The 20,516-nt window shown below is 43.3% G+C and overlaps 1 protein-coding gene across 2 annotated transcripts in view; it reads right to left on the bottom strand.

The window, feature by feature from the left end:
* Positions 1–20,516, bottom strand: part of SLC39A9 (solute carrier family 39 member 9) — a 52,955-nt gene that overhangs the window by 20,198 nt on the left and 12,241 nt on the right. For both annotated transcript variants that reach the window (XM_062181769.1, XM_062181768.1), the window contains exons 2-3: positions 10,477–10,585; positions 851–1,048 (exon numbers count right to left, since the gene is read on the bottom strand). In XM_062181769.1, the coding sequence (XP_062037753.1) occupies positions 851–1,048; positions 10,477–10,585 (307 nt within the window). The remainder of the gene's footprint in view (positions 1–850; positions 1,049–10,476; positions 10,586–20,516) is intronic.

Raw genomic sequence — 20,516 nt, forward strand, 5'->3', positions numbered from 1 at the left:
GTTGACCCAACAAATTGACACTCTAGTTTATGGCGCCAGTAACCACCCTAGGCTGTCGTCATGAGTTGCCAAGGCTATGGAAGCCTTCCAAGTTTGCCGACTCTGATCATATTTAGGCAAGGTCATAAAAGACAGGGTGAGGATAGTAACCAATGATCCTAAGAGTGGCATTAACCAGGTTTGAACAATTATACAGCATTAAGTGGGGAAGAGGACCTTCAGTAACCATTTAAAAAACACACACATATAAATCAACTGGATGTTCAACTTGGCACAAACTTTTGCCTTGTTAACGATAACCTCATAATTTAATGTTCATAATCCTGCTAAGCAATAATAGCGATCATACTGATGCCATAAAAATACAGTTCAACTCTGGCTTGCTTAAGGACTTAAATGTATTATCTCGTCACTTAATGCACTGATAAAGACATACATCACTGTATTACAAATTATACTAATGTTTTGGCAAATATATTTCAACCTAATTGTTTTCTTTGTAATCCTATTAATCATGCTTTATGAATTGAAAAACAATATTCCAATAAAAGATCCATAGGCTTTAGACTTCCTAAGGGCTGCACAGCCCCTAAACAGGTTAAGAATCTCTGCTCTCCCCTGTCACAAACATGACAGCTTTAGACAAGCAGAGTAATAAATAAACACTTCCTTGTGCCACATCTACGCCTCACTAGCTCCCCCTGCTGAAAAAAAAAGTTCACAGGCGCCTTAGGAAAACAAAGTTTTATCACTCAATAAGGTCGCTGACGCAGCCTGAATTATTCTCTTCCCTGTAATGTTCTAAACTACACGTGTACTGCCTTGCCCAGCGAGGTCTGGAGCCACTCACCATCAGTAGAATGCATGTGGGAGCTGCCAATCTGATCCACCAGCAACATGAACACGAAGCCCAGGACGAGGGAAACACCGATGTAGGCGTGGAGCTGTGTGTGGTCGTGGCGATGTTCACGTTCACGCACAACGGGTATTTCTGCTGCTTTGTCTGATGCAATCACATTCTGTGTTTCGCTTGCTTGGTGGTGTTTTCCTAAAGCAGAACAAACCATAAAGAGAACCTTTGTCTTTCCTCTTAAAACATTTTCATGTAAGAAGCATCACTCTTCTGTATTTCAAGCTCTACTTACTTCACTGTAAAGATACCCATTTTCTAAACTGTAATCTGGACAATCGTAAACTCCTCCAGCTTAAAGTTCAAAATGCAAAAAGTTTCCAGGTGTCTTCTGCTTTTGGCAAGCAAGACCTTCTGACTGCTTATTGTTCTCAAAACCTGGGAAGTTGGCTGGAGCCGTGGCTCACTAGGCTAATCCTCCACCCGCAGCGCAGGCACTCCGGGTTCTAGTCCCAGTTGGGGTGCCGGATTCTGTCCCGGTTGCTCCTCTTCCAGTCCAGCTCTCTGCTGTGGCCCAGGGAAGGCAGTGGAGGATGGCCCAGGTGTTTGGACCTTGCACCCGCGTGGGAGACCAGGATGAAGCACCTGGCTCCTGGCTTCAGATCGGCGCAGCCATTAGGGGAGTGAACCAAAGGAAGGAAGACCTTTCTGTCACTCTCTCACTGTCTAAATCTGTCTGTTCAAAAAAAAAAAAAAAAAAAAAAAAAAACCAAACCTGGGAAGTGGAAGCAAATCACCATGCAAGAAAGCAGTCACATTCCCAAACCCCTTTCTGTCTGAGAAATTCATGCCAATCTCATCAGAAACTCAGTAAGTTTTATTCTGATGGAAATAGATGAATGAAGAGCAGTAATAATGAACAGAATTAAAATCAAACTAATCTAACTTAATATCTAGGTTGGTATAAAAATTTCAAATAAAGAACAAACTAAGCATAACATTTTCAGCTTTAAAAAATATTGGAGGGCAGTCACTAACAAGAAATCAAAAGAGCTGGGCAGCTTAAGCAATACAACCTTCAGTCTAAATTCAGTTCTAGAAATAGAGATGGTTAGGAAACAATGTTTCAGTAAATGACCTCTGACCAAATTATACCTCTACTCTATATTCACATATTTGACTCTGAAACATAAATGATGCAAGGCAAAAATCTTTATCTCTGCAGTATTTCATGAAGAGGCTAACACACTACACATTTATCACTTACAATTAGATAAATCAGCTTAACCTTTTGATTAGAGAAACCACACATAGGGATAGATGCTCTGGTGTAGTGGGTAAAGCCACCTCCTGCAGCGCCGGCATTCTATATGGACGCCGGTTCGAATCCCAACTGCTCCACTTCTGATCCAGGTCTCTGCTATGGCCTGGGAAAGCAGCAGAAGATGGCTCAAGTCCTTGCCCCCCTGTACCCATGTGGGAGACCTGGAAGAAGCTCCAGCGACGACAGCCATTTGGGGAGTGAACCAGCAGATGGAAGACCTCTCTCTCTCTGCCTCAGCCTCTCCCTAACTCTGCCTTTCAAATAAATAAATCTTAAAAAAAAAAAAAAAGAAAAAAGAAAAAAAAAAGAAACCACACAGACCTGTTTTAATATTTTAGAACCTATCTTATTGTTAAAATACCTTTTGAGGGGCACAAAGCAAATGTTACCTGAGGATAATAAAAATCTACTTCCTGGAAAATGCTTTTGTTTTGTTTCCATAGCTATTGTGTTTTTCTTTTTCTTTTTCTTTTTCTTTTAACATTTATTTATTTATTTGAAAGTCAGAGTTACACAGAGAGAGGAGAGGCAGAGAGAGAGAGAGAGGTCTCCCATCCAATGGTTCACTCCCCAGTTGACTGCAACGGCCAGAGCCAGGAGCCAGGAGCTTCTTCCAGGTCTCCCACGTGGGTGTAGGGGCCCAAGGACTTGGGCCATCTTGTACTGCTTTCCCAGGCCATAGCAGAGAGCTGGACTGGAAGTGGAGCAGCCGGGTCCCAAATTGGCGCCCGTATGGGATGCTGGTGCCTCAGGCCAGAGTGTTAACCTGCTACACCACAGCTCCGGCCCCTTTCTTATCTTAAAATAATAAAAAATACATATTTTAGCATTTACCATTTTGACCATTTTCAAGTAAATGGTTCATTTACATCATTTTGTAACCATCACCAGAACCTTTCCACCCCTGAGAATTTTAATATGAAAATTATTTTTCTAACAGAAATGTCATTTAACTTATTCCTAAATTAAATGCCCAAGTCTTTCTTTTTAAAGATATCAACTTCACTGGAGCATAATTTACATACAATAAAACAGAGTATCCACAAATTTAAAAACTCCAGGAACTACCACCAAGGTGAGAACAGAGAACATTTAACTTATCCCCACCAGTTCCCTTGCATTGCTCTGCAGTCAGTATGCTACTCCTGGCACCAGGAAAGCACTGATCTGCTTTCTGTCCCAACAAAGTTTCCCCTGTTGTAGGATCTCCTATAAATGGCACCATGCGGCAGACGTTTTGTGTCAGGCTTCTTTTGCTAAGATTTTCTTTTCAGATACATTTATGCTTTGTATGCATAGTAGTTCATATGTCTGTTTTTTTCTACGTAGTGTGGCTTCATATGGACATATACTCTGTTTATCCATTCACCTGCTGATGGACATTTGGGCTATTTCTAGTTTTAGTCTATTATCAATAAAGCTGACATTTAGGTATAAGTCTGTGTGGACATTTTTCTTTTTCCTTGGGTAAACACCTAAAAGCAGAACAGATAGCTGATGTATATGTGTGGCTCAACAGGTTAAGCCTCAGCCTGTGATGCTGCCAACCCACACAGGCATTGGTTCAAGTTTCGGCTGTGCCATTTCTAATCCAGTCCCCTGCTAATGTGCCTGAGAAAGCATCAGAAGATGGCCCAAATGTATGGAGCCCTGCACCTACGTGAAGCCCAGATGGAATTCCAGGCTCCTGGTGCCACTGCAGCCATTTCGGGAGTGAACCACCAGATGAAAGACCTCCCTCTCTCTCTGCCCCTCTTTCTGTAACTCTGCCCTTCAAATAAATAAAATAAATCTTTAAAAAAATGGTCAAACTGTTTTGTACAGTGGTTTTTTAAATTAAATAATCCACTAATTTGAGAAAGAACGCTTCTAAACACTAGTTCACTCTGCAAATGCCCACAGCAGCCCCCACTGGGGTTGAAGCCAGGTAAAGAAAGGCCATCTAGGTCTCTCGTGTCGGGGGAAGGAACCCAATCCGGGAACCATCACTGCTGTCTCCTGGGGTCTGCATTAGCAGGGAGCAGGGGTCAGGAGCCAGAGATGAAGCTGAGGAATAAACCCAGGTCTTCCAATGTAGGACTCAGTACTCTTAACTGGTTCAATGCCAGTTCAATGCCAAATGCCTGCCTCTGGCTGTTCTATTTAACACATCTAGCAGCAATTTATTAAAGTTCTAGTACTGTCACATTTGATATTACCAGGTTTTCAACTTTTAACCATTTTATATACTTACCATGTCAACTGCAAAAAGATAGTTTTAATTATTTTTCCAGTCTTTATGCCTTTTACTTCCTTATTTGGCCTTATTGCAGGCTACAATCTGGTTAGGATGTGAAATACAATGTTAAGTGTAAGTGGCTGAGAGGAGATAGCCTTGCTCTGTTCCCAGTGAAATCTGCAGGCTTTTCATATTTTCTCGAACTAAAAAGTTTCTTTTCTAGTTTGCTGAGAATGTTTTCATGAATGGAATCTTAATTTTGTCAAATGCTTTTCTGTACTAGTTAAGGATAATCTACAATTTTTGAACTTTGATTAATTAGTTTGGTTGAATTGATTTTTGGATACTAATTCAACTATTTCTTTGCATTCGTGGAGAAAACTCTGTATGGGTAAATGTATTATCCCTTTTATATACTGTTGGGTACACTTTACTAATAGTTGGTAAAGGACTGCTGAATCTACATTCAAGAGGGAAACCTGCTTGTAACATTTTTTCTTAAAATGTCTCCATTCTTTTCTTATAGTGGCATCTTAAAATGAGACAGAATGCTTCTTCAAGAGATAAACAGGAAAGATCTCCAGCCAATACATTTTCATTTTATTAAACAAGGGCTGTAAATAAATAACAAATATGAATAATACCTAATGTTAGTGGCTTTTGAATTTTCTGCAATGAGATTTATGGCAATGTTTTTTAAACTTTTAAGACTACAACTTGGGGCCGGCGCCATGGCTCACTTGCTTAATCCTCCGCCTGAGGTGCCGATATCCCATATGGGCACCGGGTTCTACTCCCGGTTGCTCCTCTTTCAGTCCAGCTCTCTGCTGTGGCCCAGGAGTGTAGTGGAGAATGGCCCAAGTGTTTGGGCCCCTGCACCCACATGGGAGACCAGGAGGAAGCACCTGGCTCCTAGCTTCGGATCGGCGCAGCACAGGCCGTAGCAGCCATTTGGGGAGTGAACCAACAGAAGGAAGACCTCTCTGTCTCTCTCTCTCTCTCACTGTCTAACTCTGTCAAATTAAAAAAAAAAAAAAAAAAGACTACAACTCACGGGCAGGCACACTGTGGTGTAATAGCTTAAGGCACTGCATTCAATGTTGCATCCCACACTGGAGTGCTGGTTGCAGTTCTGGCTGTTCTGCTTCCAATCCAGTTCATTGGTAATGCACCTGGGAAGGCAGCAGAAGCTAGCCCAAGTGCTTGGACCCCTATCACCATGTGGGAGACCGGGGTGGAGTTCCTGGCTCCTGGCTTCAGCCAGGCCCAGACATGGCTGTTCAGCCATCTAAGGAGTAAGCCAGCAGGTGGACATTTTCTTTCTCTGTCTCTCTCTCACTGTGTCTTTCAAAAAAAAAAAAAAAAAAAAAAAGACTACAACTCAGTAAAAAAATTAATTTTACATTATTATTTAGTAAGCAAACAAATAAATGAAAGACTAGATCAAAAGTTTCACAAAATAGGAGTGGACGCTTGGACTAGCAGTTAAGTTACTGGTTAAGATGCTTGTGAGAACCTGAAGTCAACTCCTGGCTCTGGCTCCTGACTTGAGTTTCCTGCTAAAGTGGATCCTGGGAGGCAGTGGTGATGTCTCAAGTGGTTGGATCCTTGCCACTTATATGGGAGACCTGGACTGAGCTCCTGGCTCCTGGCTTCTAGTCACTGAATCAACTATCAGATGGAAGCTTGTTCTCTCTCAAAATAAAATTTAAAAAGGGGGAAAAAAAGGATTAAAAAAATAATACTTGGGACCAGCATTGTGGAGTAATGGCTAAAGCTGCCATCTGCAATACTGGAGTCCCAGCTGCTCCACTTCCAACCCAGCTCCCTGTTAATGTGCCTGGGAAAGCAGCAGAGGATGGCTCAGGTGCTTGAGCTCCTGCCACACATGTGGGAGACCCAGAAGAAGCTCCTGGCTCCTGGCCAGACCAGCTACAGCCATTGCAGCCATTTGGGGATGGAAGACCTCTCTCTCTCTTTCTCTGTAACTCTGCCTTTCAAATAAATAAATAAATCTTAAGGAAAACAAAAAACCAAAAACCTACTCAACCTTACAATGATTACAAGCCTATTATTCTATTTTACTTTTCTTTTTTTTTTTTTTAAGATTTATTTATTTATTTGAAAGGCAGAGGCAGAGAGAGAGGTCTTCCATCTGCTGATTCACTCTGCAAATGGCTGCAATGGCTGGAGCTGCGCCAATCCAAAGTTCAGGAGCCAGGAGCTTCTTCCAGGTCTCCCACATAGATGCAGGGGCCCAAGCACTTGGGCCATCTCTACTGCTTTCCCAGGCCATAGCAGAGAGCTGGATTGGAAGAAGAGCAGCCGGGACTAGAACCGATGCCTATATGGGATGCCAGGCAGCGGTTTTACTTACTACGCCACAGCACAGGCCCCCTATGTTACTTCTTCATCTCTATCTTTGTCTCTGTCTCTTTTTACTTTTACTTTTTAAAAATATTTTTTATTTGAGAAGGAGAGGGAAAGAGAGAAAAGAGAGAGAGAATGAATGAATGAAGGAGAATCTGACAGACAAATCAGCTGGTTCCCTCTCCAAATGCCTAATGTGGCCAGCCAGGCACAAGGAACTGAATCCAGGTCTCCCACATGGTGGCAGGGAACCATCAGCTGCTGCCTCCTAAGGTACACATGGGCTGGAAGCTAGAATCAGGAGTAGGGCTGGGACTCCGTCCCAGTCACTCCAATATGGCATATGGACATCCCAAAGGTCTTAAACATCTTAAGTGTTGTGCCAATGTCTGCCCCACCCCCAGCCCTTTTCAAGGCTGATCACAAGTCCAGCTCCTTAAACTGATCCCAGACTCACTGAGTGGCTGCCTTCGATTTGAAAGCACTAATGTAGGTAAACAGAGATTGTTAGAGGAAGGAATGGATGACTTTGGAATGAGGGGCAGAAATTAGAAACCTAGGCTGTTCGGAGCCAATGAAATAAAGCTGAATGCTAGAAAGCTTAAGAAAAAAACAGGTGGGCAGGTTATACTCTCATATTTCCACACTCTCAGTATTCCATTGTGTGTGTGTGTGTATCACAGTTTATCCACACATCTACTGAGACAGTTAAACTGATCTCATACCTTGGTTATTGTGAATAATGCTGCCATTAATATGAGAATACAGACAGTTCTTTGAAATACTAACAATTTTCTTTGGATGTATACAGAAAAATGGATTTCTGGATGATACGGTAGTTCTGTTTTTAATTTTTCGAGAAAAAAGTTTTCTATCATGGCTGTTTTACATTCCCACCAATGGTAGAGACCCCTCTTCTACTAACACAGACAATTCTACTTCATCCCATTTGATTTGGAAGCCTTTTATATCTTTTCCTTGCCCAATTGCTATAGCCCCTTTTTAATTAAACACACAGTAAAATGACAGAAGAATCCATAGACACTTGTACTAAAAAAGAAATCTGACATGCAGCACTTGTAGAGAAACAGTAAAAACTTGTGAAAGAATCCACATTGAATTACTTTTTATTAAAGGTTTACTTATTTGAAAGGCAGAGTTACAGAGAGAGAGTGGGAGACAGACAGAGACAGAGACAGAGAGAGAGACCCTCCACCTGCTGGTTCACTTCCCAAATGGCCACAACAGCCAGGGCTAGCCCAGTTTGAAGCCAGGACTGATGAGCCAAGAGCTTCATCCAGGTCTACTTGGGTGCAGGGGCCCAGGTACTTGGGCCATCTTTCACTGCTTTCCCAGGCACAATAGGAGGGAGCTGGATTGGAAGTGGAACAGCTGGGACTTGAACCAGTGCCCACATGGGATGCTGGCATCACAGATGGCAGCTTTACCATGCCACAATGCTGGGCCCCACAATGAACTATTTCTATAGTTTTGACAATTATCCAAACAGTTATGAATATGTCACATTTATATTTAGGTCTTTGACCCAGTAGTCTGCTTTTCCAAACACACAGATTCCAATAGTCCAAGGCATTATGATGAGCTCAAATTTTAGCTCCATCAAAACAAGCACTACATTAGTCAATACAAAAGTTCTTAAAACCTGTTTCTACAGAAAGACATTTTTTTCAGATGAAAAATGATAATCATCTAATGATTTCACAGCTATAATTATGAAAGAGTGTGTGAGAGGTTCCTTTTCACATAAATCATATTTAATGCTTATTAAAAGCATCATAGTACTTAGTGAACATGGTATACTGAGCTCTGACTAAACACCTGCTAATTATCATAATTATAAGGTCCAGAAAAAAAAGAAATCACAGGTTACAGTAACATGTAAACAAGCTCCCTGAAGTATGGATAAGTCAGTTTGACTTACAGTAAAGAAAAGAGAAGAGAGGCGGAGTCTCTGGGTCTTCTGATTCATTGCTGTTTCCCTTTAAAGCTGCTCAGTCTACAGCCCCTGTGTTGTTTTGCAATCAGACTCCTACAACTGTCATATGGAACCTGTACCACTCCCTGGCCACCAAACACCACTATACCCATGTTCACACCTGAGGCCCAAGAATAAAAACATTCTGGGGGCCGGCACTGTGGCACAGTGGTTTAATGCCCTGGACTGAAGCGCCTGCATCCCATATGGACACCGGTTTGAGAACCCAGCTGCTCCACTTCCAATCCAGCTCTCTGCTATGGCCTGGGAAAGCAGTACAAGATGGCCCAAGTCCTTGGGCCCCTGCACTCACGTAGGAGACCCGGAAGAAGCTCCTGGCTCCTGGCTTCGGATCGGCACAGCTCCGGCCACTGCTGCCAATTGGGGAGTGAACCATTGGATGGAAGACCTCTCTCTCTCTCTCTCTCTCTGCCTCTCCTTCACTCTCTATGTAACTCTGACTTTCAAATAAAAATAAATAAATCTTTAAAAAAAAGAATATAAACATTCTGGATAAAGGACAGTTCTTCTGTTCTAACAAGAGCTGGGAAATACTTATTTTTTGTATCTAGTAAGAGATGTGGACAGTGCCTACCTCAATACTATTCTTAATGTCCAGGACACTCGACATTTTACAATTTGGCTCACTGCCAGTTGTGAATTCAACCCCGTTGTGGATTCCATCCTTCAGATAACTAAAGTTTCATCACATGTAGTAATCTGATTTTGCTGAGTTCTTTGGTTTGGATGTTGAATGTCCCCCAAAAGCCCATGTGTTAAAGGCCTGGTTCCCAAGGTGTAGCTATTGGAAGGTAGTAGAAGCTTTGGGAGATGAGGTCCAGTAGGAGGTCCCTAGGTCACTGGGGGTATGCCTTCTGAGGGGAGTTCTCATAGGAGGGTTGTCATAAAAAAAACTAACTTTGGCCCCAACCCATCTTTCTCTGCTTCCTGGCTTGCCATGTGATCCTTGCTCTCTGTATGCTCCACCACTAGCCATCCTCCACCAGCCCTGGATATCTTGCCAGAGGCAAAGCCTGCACCATGATGCCTATACTCTGAACCTCCAAAGCTGTGAGTTAAATAAATCTCTTTATCGGTAGTATCTCTCAGGTGTTTCATTACAGTGAGGAAAAGCTAATACACCGAGTCACACATGTGGCTCAAGCATGTTTTCAAGCTGGCGTGAAGGACCACATGACTCAGATGGTGAGCTGACGACTGAGTATCTATTCTCACACCAATACACGATTCTCTATGCTCGTTGTTATTAAGGTCAGGAGACATCTCTTTGAATGTTTTAGTCCTTTACTGCATGGGTCCCTATAAAATACCTACAAAATTTACTATAAAGGGTCCTTGAATCCAAATGTATACAGTTATACATTTTATTAATTAAGAACACTAAAAATACAACCACAATCATGTGGATTTTAGGAAGTTTTTGAGTGGGAATTTTAAAAAGAACTTACATACCAAAAACAACTATAATCACTCTTTCCTGCAAATAAACATTAAAAGTGTTCTTCATGAATTGGGGCATTCAATTCGCAAACTGCTAAGGGTATGTCTAATGGCAAATACATCAAAAGATTTCTCTTAAGAACTCTTCTCAAGGTAGAATTCCATGGAAGACAGGAACTGTTCTGAAAAGCAACCTCTAAGCTTATCCTGCCAACCCTCCAAGTCAAATGCATATCTCAGGTAAGCTGCTTTCTTACCCTCAAGAACGTCTTCATACAGCGCGTGGACCCCTTCGGGCACAATGACCGCCAGGGCAGTTCCACAGAGAAGGCCAGCACCCAAAACAGTCACCAACTTCAGTCGCTCCTGGAAAGAAAATAAAGGGAATCACTGAAAAGACTGATCGATGAATGGGACAACATTGCTGAAGTATCTGTCATCAAGACTGAGCTGCTCATGTGTGGGACACCATCCACACTAGCCAGTGAACATGAAAAACGGTCAACTTCATGAATAATTAATGCCAATGTAAACAAGGAGATACCATCTTTTAATTGACCAGGTTGGCAATGATGTGAGAAAACATCTATCCCTGACAGGGAGAAATGAGTATATTTGTCTGGCAGGAATGTGAATTGCTTCAACCTATCTGGACCACAATCTGGCAATACAGATTTAATGTCTCAAAAATGTGAATTCTTTGACTCACAAATTTTGCTTTTAGAAATCCATTCTAAGAAAGAATTGTGAAAGACAACCACTGTACTTATCACAAATGCAAACCTAAAAATAACCTAAATGTCTAACAAAACAGATCGGTTAAGTAAGCTACCCATCCAATACTTCATCACAGCACTACAACACTCGGTCATTAACATGATGATGTAAAACCACTCATGGCCATAGAAAGCCATAATACATGGCTATGAGGAAAGAGCTTATGGCAGACAATATATTGATAATCTCGTATTTATAAAAACAAGAATATATACAAAGTAGAACAGGTATACATTAAAAATTAACAGAGTTCATTATAGTTTACAACATATGTAATTATAGTTTATAATTTACAAAATATTTACCTACAATGAACATGTATTTCATATTTCTCATATAATGAAAAAAATTTAAATGATAATAATAAAATGTTCTTTGGCTTTAATCCAACTTAATCTCAATTGTTTTCTTTTTACCTGAGTTTCTTTGAGAGAGTGTCGCCTGTTACACAAAATATGGACATCACATTTCAAAGTATCTTGAAACAGTAGTGTACCCTAAAATGGCATTCTGGGATCAAACAAGTATGAAAAATTATCTTAAAAACTACAGAGGGGCCGCTGCTGTGGCGCAATGGGTTAAAGCCCTGGACTGAAGAGCTGGCATCCAATATGAGTGCCGGTTCTAGTCCTGGCTGCTCCTCTTCCGATCCAGCTCTCTGCTGTGGCCTGGGAAAGCAGTACAAGATGGCCCAAGTCCTTGGGCCCCTGCACCCACGTGGGAGACCCGGAAGAAGTTCCTGGCTCCTGGTTTCAGATTGGCGCAGCTCTGGCCATTGACCTCTCTCTCTGACTCTACCTCTCTCTGTAACTCTGTTTTTCAAACAAACAAAATAAATATTTAATAAAAATATTAAAAAACTACAGGGAGGTAGTTATATATGTTGATTATGAAAATGTTTCAATAATTTAAAGGTAGATCATGTACTTCATCTTCCTATTTTGGTTTCTTTTTTGAGGTCAGCAAGAGTAACAGTGGTTATATTACCTCTGATACATTACTGAACTCCCAGCTGCAAAGCCTGGGGCCTAACTAACGTCAATGAATTCTGTCTCTGTGGGGAAAAAGACAAACAGCTGAAAGGCTGGCTGAAACATCATTCCCTCTTTATCTGGGGGCTGGGGGGGAGGAAGGAAGCTATATCTCACTGTACCTCTACTGAGAAAGGGAGAACTACATCTGTCATGTCAGCACGGACTAACGTTTGCTTCGGAGCAAGGGAAGAGTCCCAGGGTGCCCAGCACAGTGGCCAGCCAGCCCTTCACGCATCCCGGACAGCCATTAGCTATGCATGGACTCAGCGGATCCTGAGTGTACCCAGGGGCTAGGGAGACAGAACTGAGTCATGACCCAATCTGTCAACAACTCAGTACCTCAAGTTTTCTTCTGTGAAATCAAAGTATTTCTACCTTCTTGCTGACAGACAGGGGGCAACAGAGGACAAAATTTAAGCCTTCTGGAAAAATGGCACCCAACAACCATTGTTCCTATTTCATCTTTCAATACTGAGCCATTTGTCTTTTCCAAGTTACTAAACACTCCCCGAACACCACCACTCATAGCATTCATTTGAGATAAACCATCAGATTAGGGGAACACAAGATGAAAAGACAGCTCTATTCTGGAAGAAGGTGACATGGTAATTAGTCTTTTCCTAAGGCTCTCTAAACAATTCATAAAAGTCTTAAAAATTCATGGATGCCTTTCTCTCTGTCTTTCCCTCTCTCTCTCAAATAAATAAACTTTTAAAATTTGTGGACATAAAGTACCACTCCTAAGAACAGACAAATCCAGGACACAACTGAACTGAGTATACTATTTCCTTTCAGGGACTTGTTTCATAACTTGACAATTCAATCTAGTGAACAAACTGTTGAGGAAGAAAACCGTCAACATTTTTTTATAAAGATTTATTTATGGGGCCGGCGCTGTGGCATACATGGTAAAGCTGCTGCCTGCGGGTCAGGCATCCAATATTGGCACCGGTTCCAGCAGCTCCACTTCCAATCCAGCTAATATGCCTGGGAAAGCAGCAGAAGATGGCCCAAGTCTTTGGGCCCCTGCAACCAAGTGGGAAATCCAGAAGAAGCTCCAGGCTCCCGGCTTCCAATCCACCCTGCTATGGCCTTTGTGGCAATTTGGGGAGTGAACCAGCGGACATAAGACCTCTCTCTGCCTCTGCCTCTCTCTAACTCTGCCTTTCAAATAATAGATAAATACATCTTAAAACAAAACAAAAAAAAGAGATCTATTTATTTATTTGAAAGTCAGAGTTACATAGAAAAAAGGAAGGAGAGAGAAAGGAAGAGATCTTCCATCCTCTGGTTCACTACCCAGATGGTCACAATGGCCAGTTTTGGGCCAAGCCAAAGCCAAAGCCAGGAGCCAGGAGTTTCTTTTAGGTCTCCTGCGTGAGTCTTGGGCCATCCTCTGCTGCTTTCCCAGGCCGTGAGCAGGGAGCTGGATAGGAAATGGAACAGCTGGGACACTAACCAGTGCCCATATGGGATGCCGGCATCAAAAGTGGTAGTTTTGGGCTGGTGCCATGGCTCACTTGGTTAATCCTCAGACTGCAGCGCCGGCATCCCATATGGGCACCGGGTTCTAGTCCCGGTTGCTCCTCTTCCAGTCCAGCTCTCTGCTGTGGCCCGGGAGGGCAGAGAAGGATGGCCCAAGTGTTTGGGCTCCTGCACCCGCATAGGAGACCAGGAAGAAGCACCTGGCTCTTGGCTTCAGATCGGCGCAGTGCTGGCCATAGCAGTCATTTGGGGAGTGAACCAATGGAAAGGAAGACCTTTCTCTCTCTCTCTCTCACTATAACTCTACATGTCAAAAAAAAAAAAAAAAAAAAAAAAAAAAAAGGTGGTAGCTTTTACTGGCTACACTACAATGCTGGCACCAAACATTTTCATTTAACTGTATTTTATTTGAAAAAGAGAGAGATGCAGATCTTCTACCTGCCAGTTTATGCCCCAAATGTCCACAACAGCCAAGGCTTGGCCAGACCAAAGCCAAGAGCTACAAACTAAATTCAGGTCACGGGTGGTAGGGACCCAAGTACTTGAACAATCACCTGTTGCTTCCCAGGGTGAGCATTAACTAGAAGCGGGAATGGTAAGTGGAGCCAAGACTTACGCCTAGGCACTCTCACTTTTTTAAGTTATTCTTTTTTTTTTTTTTTTTTTTTTTTTGAGAAGTAGAGTTACAGACAATGAGAGGGAGATACAGAGAGAAAGGTCCTCCTTCCATTGGTTCACTCCCTAAATGGCTCCAATGGTCAGAGCTGGGCCGATCTGAAGCCAGCAGCCAGGTGGTTCTTCCTGGTCTCCCATGTGGGTGCAGGGGCCCAAGCACTTGGGCCATCTTCTACTGCTTTTCCCAGGCCACAACACAGAGCTGGATTGGAAGAGGAGCAGCCAGGACTAGAACCAGCGCCCATATAGGATGCTGGTGCTACAGGCAGAGGATTAACCTACTGCACCATGGCACTGGACCCTTTTCTTTTTCAAAGATTAATTTTTTTTTTTTGAGAGGCGAGCTACAGACAGAGGGAAGGAAAGACGGAGATAGAGGTCTTCCATCCACTAGTTCACTCCCCAAAGGGCCACATGACCAGAGCTGGGCTGATCTGAAGCCAGGAGCCAGGAGCTTCTTCCCGGTCTACCATGTGGGTGCAGGGGCCCAAGCACCTGGGCCATCTCTCACTGTTTTCCCAGGCCATAAGCAGAGAGCTGGATTGGAAGAGGAGCAGCCAGGACACAAACCAGCACCCATATGAGGTGTCGACACCAAAAGTGGTGGCTTTTACCTACTACATCACAGTGCACAGCCCCAGAACCCAGGCACTCTGATATGGGATCTGAGCAGCCCAAGCAGCGTCTTTATCGCTGCAAACACTGACCCTGTCCTATTGGTATTTCACTCATGCTCTACTCTTGGAAAGAAAAATCAAAGAGGCTTTTGCTTTGGACATTAACAGAAGATAAGAAATGATGATATAGATGTACCTGTGAATGAGCTGATGCCTCTTAAAAGTTATTTGGAGGATAGCTCACATCACACACAAAAATTAATTTTGATAGGTTATGTACCTAAACATAAAACCTAAAATTCAAAAGCTTCTCAAAGAAAATGCAGGGTATCTGTAATCTTGGGATTTGCAAAGACTTCTTGGCAAGCGTAAGGCCACCACAAAACACACCAAACACCGGAGTAAGGGAAAGAGTTTATTGGGGGAAACCCAACAGACTGGAGGGAAGGGGTGAAGCAGGAAAAGAGGGAGAAGGAGAGTGTAAGAGAGAAACAGACACAGAGACAGAGGTCAGGAGGAGAGAAAGAGAGAGAGAGAAACACGTGTTCAGGAGCAGGTGCTTTTAAAACTTTGCTGGGGGACGGGCAGGGAAGTAGGAGCAGCAAATACAACTAGGATGGGGGTGGTTGGGCCATGTGGCCACCTGGCTTCCAGCAATGGCCTCGGGGGCTACAGCCTAGGATAATGTCAGGATGTAGATCGCGCCATAGATAAGCCTGAGCCATTTTACTAACAGCAAAGATACAAAAAACCTAAACTATAAAAGAAAAAAAGTTCAACAACAAAACTTAAAACAGGGGCCAGCGCTGTGGCATAGTGGTAGAGCTGTCACCTGCAGTGCCATCATCCTGTACGGGCACCAGTTCAAGACCCGGCTGCTCTACTTCCGATCCACCTCTCTGCTGTGGCCTGGGAAAGCAGAGGAGGATGGCGCGAGTCCTTGGGCCCCTGCACCCGTGTAGGGGACCCAGAGGAGGCTTCTGGCTCCTTGCTTTGGATCGGCAGAGTTCCAGCCATTGCGGCCAATTAGGGAGTGAATTGGTGGATGGAGGATCTCTCTCTCTCTCTCTCTGCTTCTCCTTCTCTCTCTATGTAACTCTTTCAAATAAATAAATAAATCTTAAAAAAAAAAAAAAACCTTAAAACATTTGTTGAACCACTAAGAAAATGACATGGTACAAACAAGAGAGTGGGAGAAAGTATTCACAACACACATATCTATGGGGAATGCTGGGTAACAATGTTCACTTCAACCTCCCTCAGCTTGGAGACATCTGTTTCCCTGGCTGCTGGGCGTGTTGCCTACCTATGGCTCACAGCAGAGGCACTCTGTGGCGCTGACCTTGGGCCAAAGACAAATGACTACCCTGAAGCTAGACCCTCCCCTGCAGGCAGTCCACATCCAGTAATTAGACCACTGGGGCCCTGTGAAGGGAAGTGTGAAGTCCAACGCCTCAGCCTTCATTCGGGGATGCTCAAAGGGGTATCCGTTTCAGAGCCCATTGTGGGTGAATGCAGGTGAATCACATTTGAATTTTCCCCTATGCTTACTCTTACCAGTTCTCTGATGGGTGTTACTCCCAAGAGCATTTCCCAGTGAAAGGTCTCCCATGCACATCTTCTAGGGAATCCACCCTAAGACGCTGACAAAGGACTTGTATTTGAACTATAAAGAACTTTCACAACGCAATAATAAGGGGCAAACAGAACAATAGGATATGGGTAGAACACTGAACAGAGGATTCACAGAAGATATATGAATGGCCAAGAAGCCCATAAAAAGGCACTCAACATCATTCAGTGACCAGAAAAATGCAAATCAAAACTATGCAAGGTATCTTCACCCCTACTCAACTGGTCAAAATTAAAGACGGACCGGACGACACTAATTACGACAAGGATATAGAGCAAGCGGAACTCTCAGATGGTACAACCACTTTGGAAAACGAGCAGCCTCTTACAAATTAAACCAGCACTCCATTTCAGAGTTTTATTCAAGAGAAATGAAAACTCATAGCCACAAAAAAACTTGCACAAGAATGTCCACAGATGCTTTATCAGAAATAGTCACAACCTGGATCAGAGGTCCACTGACAGAACTGTAGACTACTTACACAATGGAATACTACTCAGCAATAAAAAGCAGTACTACCTGACATCAGTGAATCTCAGAAATATTTTTCTGATGTCTGAATGAAACAAGTCTTTCCCAAAATGAGGATATACTGTATGAGTCCATTTAAATGAAGTTTTAAAACAGTCCCAAGTAATCTATGGTAAAAGAAGTCAGAACAGTAGCTGCCTCTGGAGCATGGAGATGGCAGCAATGCGAACCTAGATAGCCCTGACCCAAGGGCATGCACAAGATTATAATTCTTTCAGAATTTAGAAACAAAGAATTATTTTTTAGATTAAAAAAATATTTATTTGAAAGTCAGAGTTATAGAGAGAGAGCAATTGGAGGGGAGGAGGACGGAGAATCTCCCATCTGCTGGTTCACTCCCCAGATGCCCATGATAGCCAGCACTGGGCCAGGCCAAAGCCAGAAGCCCAGAGCTTCATCCAGGTCTTTCATGTGTGTGACAGGGGCCCAAGCACTTGGGCCATCTTCCGCTGCTTTTCCCAGGCCATTAGCAAGGAGCAGGATCAGAAGTAGAGCAGCCGGGACACAAACCGGCAACTATATGAGATACCAGTTGCTACAAGGGGCAGCTTAACCAATACATCACAACACTGGCCCCAAGATTTATTTATTTATTTGATAGATGGAATGCCAGAAAAATCTTCCATCCTCTGGTTTGCTTCTGAAATGACCACAACAGCCATGGCTGGTCCAGTCTAAAGCCAGGAGCCTGGAATTCCATCTGGGTCCCCAACATGGGTGGTAGGAACCCAAGTGCTTGGTCCATCTCCCACTGCCTTCCCGGGCCCATCAGCATGAAGCTGGATTGGAAGTGGAGGAGTCAGGTCTCAGGACTCGAGCTGGCACTCTGACATGAGACGCAGATGTCCCAAGCGGCAGCTTAGCCTGCTGTGCCAAGACGCCTGACCCAGTATTTGAGAGTCTGAAGGAAGGACGAGCAAGGTAAACTTGGGTGAATTACCCAGTTTTACAATAATTCCTTGGAAGACAGGCAGTGAGGTATAATTACTGTATTATACTTTCAGTTCAGTTTGAAAGTAAGTAAAGCACATTAATTTAAGAAAGGAAGCTAAGCTTCTATGGAAACTGTGAGGTTTTTTGGTCTTTGTAACCCTTCTCCCCCAAAGCTGTAAGTTCTGCCAAGGTAAGGACTTTTGTTTTTAATTTACTACTTAAGTCTCAGTTTATAGCACATAGCAGCTTCTCCCTAAATATTTAATCAAAGAATGAATTAAATACCTGGCACTAGGAGGCAGGCATTTGGCCTGGGGGTTAAGACGCCTACATTCCTTGGGGCCAGTAGGTTAAGTCTTTGCCCGTTGGAGTCCCAGCTGTTCCACTTCAATCCAGCTCTCTGCTAATGTGCCTGGCAAAGCAGTGGAAGATGACCCAGTCCTTGGGCCCCTGCACCTGCATGGAGAACCTGAAGAAACTCCTGGCTCCTGGCTTCAGATCGGCCCAGCTCCGGCTACTGCAGCCATTTGGGTAGCGAACCAGTGGATGGAAAATCTCTGTTTCTCTCTGCCTCTGCTTTTCAAATTAAAAGAAGAATTCTTAAAACAAAACAAAATGCCTACATTCCATGCCCAGGTTGCATATCGGAGTGCCTGGCTTGAGTCATAGCTCTGCTCCTGATTCCAACTTCCTACTACTGTAGACACTTGGAGGCAGCAGGTGATGTCTCAAGTAGCTGGGAACCTGCCCCCCACATGGGAGATCTGGACTGACTACCCAGCTTCCAGCTTTGGCCTGGTCCAGCTTATGGCTGGTGTGAGTATTTGGGGAGTGAACCAGTGGATGGGAACTCTTTCTCTGTCTCTCTCAAACAACAAACAAAAAAGAAAACAACCTAGCACCATGTAGCACTCTGGGGACTTGGTACCTGATACTTCACCATCTTGATAAAAGTAAACAAAGACAAGAATACAGTGACATTTCTCTTTTGCTGGGAAATACTTTTGCTTGAAAATAGCCCTAACATATTTCTTACAACTGTAATATATTCTTAAATGTTAGAATTTTCAGTGATTGATTCAGAATTCGTAACTTGGCTCAAGAGTACACAAATTTTTTTTTTTTTTTTTTTTGACAGGCAGAGTGGACAGTGAGAGAGAGAGACAGAGAGAAAAGTCTTCCTTTGCCGTTGGTTCACCCTCCAATGGCCGGCACACCGTGCTGATCCGAAGGCAGGAGCCAGGTGCCTATCCTGGTCTCCCAAGGGGTGCAGGGCCCAAGCACTTGGGCCATCCTCCACTGCCTTCCTGGGCCACAGCAGAGAGCTGGCCTGGAAGAGGGGCAACCGGGACAGAATCTGGCTCTCCGACCGGGACTAGAACCCGGTGTGCCGGCGCCGCAAGGCGGAGGATTAGCCTAGTGAGCCGCGGCACCGGCTCACAAATGTATTTTTAATATGGTACCTAATAGGACTCCACCACAGTAATTGTGCCATTAGACTGCCATTTGTCTCATTAATGTAAACATCTTTAACAATACCGATTTTTTTCCCCAAGGAGTTAAAAATCTTGTTCAGTTCTTTTTTCAATCGTCAGCAGAGCAATATCAAGATTGTCCTACAAAACCTTCATCAGCTTGATAAGCATCTATCAGCCTTTTCAAGGTGACCAATTATGGAAGCAATACTTTTTTTTTAAGATGTATTTTATTTATTTGAAAGGCAGAGTTACTGACAGAGAGGGAGAAACAGAGAGAGAGAAATCTTCCATCTGCAGGTTCACTCCACAAATGGTCACAATGGCTGGAGCTGGGCCAGGCAGAAGTCAAGCACCTGGAACTCCATCTGGATCTCCCACATGGAGCACGTGGGCCATCATCTGCTGCTTTTCTAGGCACATTAGCAGGGAGCTGGGTTGGAAGTAGGGCCAATGGTCACAAATTGGCGCCCTTATGGGATGCCGGCATCACCGTCAGTGGCTTAACCCACTGCACCACAACATGGTCCCCCAGGAGCAATACTTCTGAGGAAAAGAAGAACCAGTAGTTGAAAAAATAAACATCACTGCTCAGGCTGCAGTTTCAATTTTTATTTGAGAAAAATTTCTTAAGTACTTGAATCCTCTCAGATTCAATCTGACTTATTTCAAGCACTAGAAATGTAACTGGTATTGGGATGGCTATGTTCTTTCACACAACTTCACAACTTGGGACTCAATCTGAAATTGGGTAACTATCATGTGTATAAAACAAAGTTAATAAAACAACAACTCCTCTCCTTTGCTACGGTAAATCACTGATGGTATTTAAATGAAGCACAAATTCCAAGTGCAGTTCAAGATGAGAAGAGCATTCCAAACCAATAGTTTCCGTCAGAGAAATGAAGTGTTTGCCCAGGACAGTCACGAACTGTGCAATGCCCTTGGTTTTATATGATCTCATTTTAGAATTTCACAGTTGTATCCTGACTGAGCCAAAGGATCGACCAGATGTATTAATTAAAGCAACAGCTTGTACTCAACGCCATTAAGTACCAGCACAAAGCTTTGAAGTCAGTTTAATTTTCTTGGCAGATACTAAGGTAGTAAATGATCTTTCTTTTCCTGCTCATACAA

This window comes from Lepus europaeus, chromosome 22 (assembly GCF_033115175.1).
Source record: "Lepus europaeus isolate LE1 chromosome 22, mLepTim1.pri, whole genome shotgun sequence".
Taxonomy (NCBI): domain Eukaryota; kingdom Metazoa; phylum Chordata; class Mammalia; order Lagomorpha; family Leporidae; genus Lepus; species Lepus europaeus.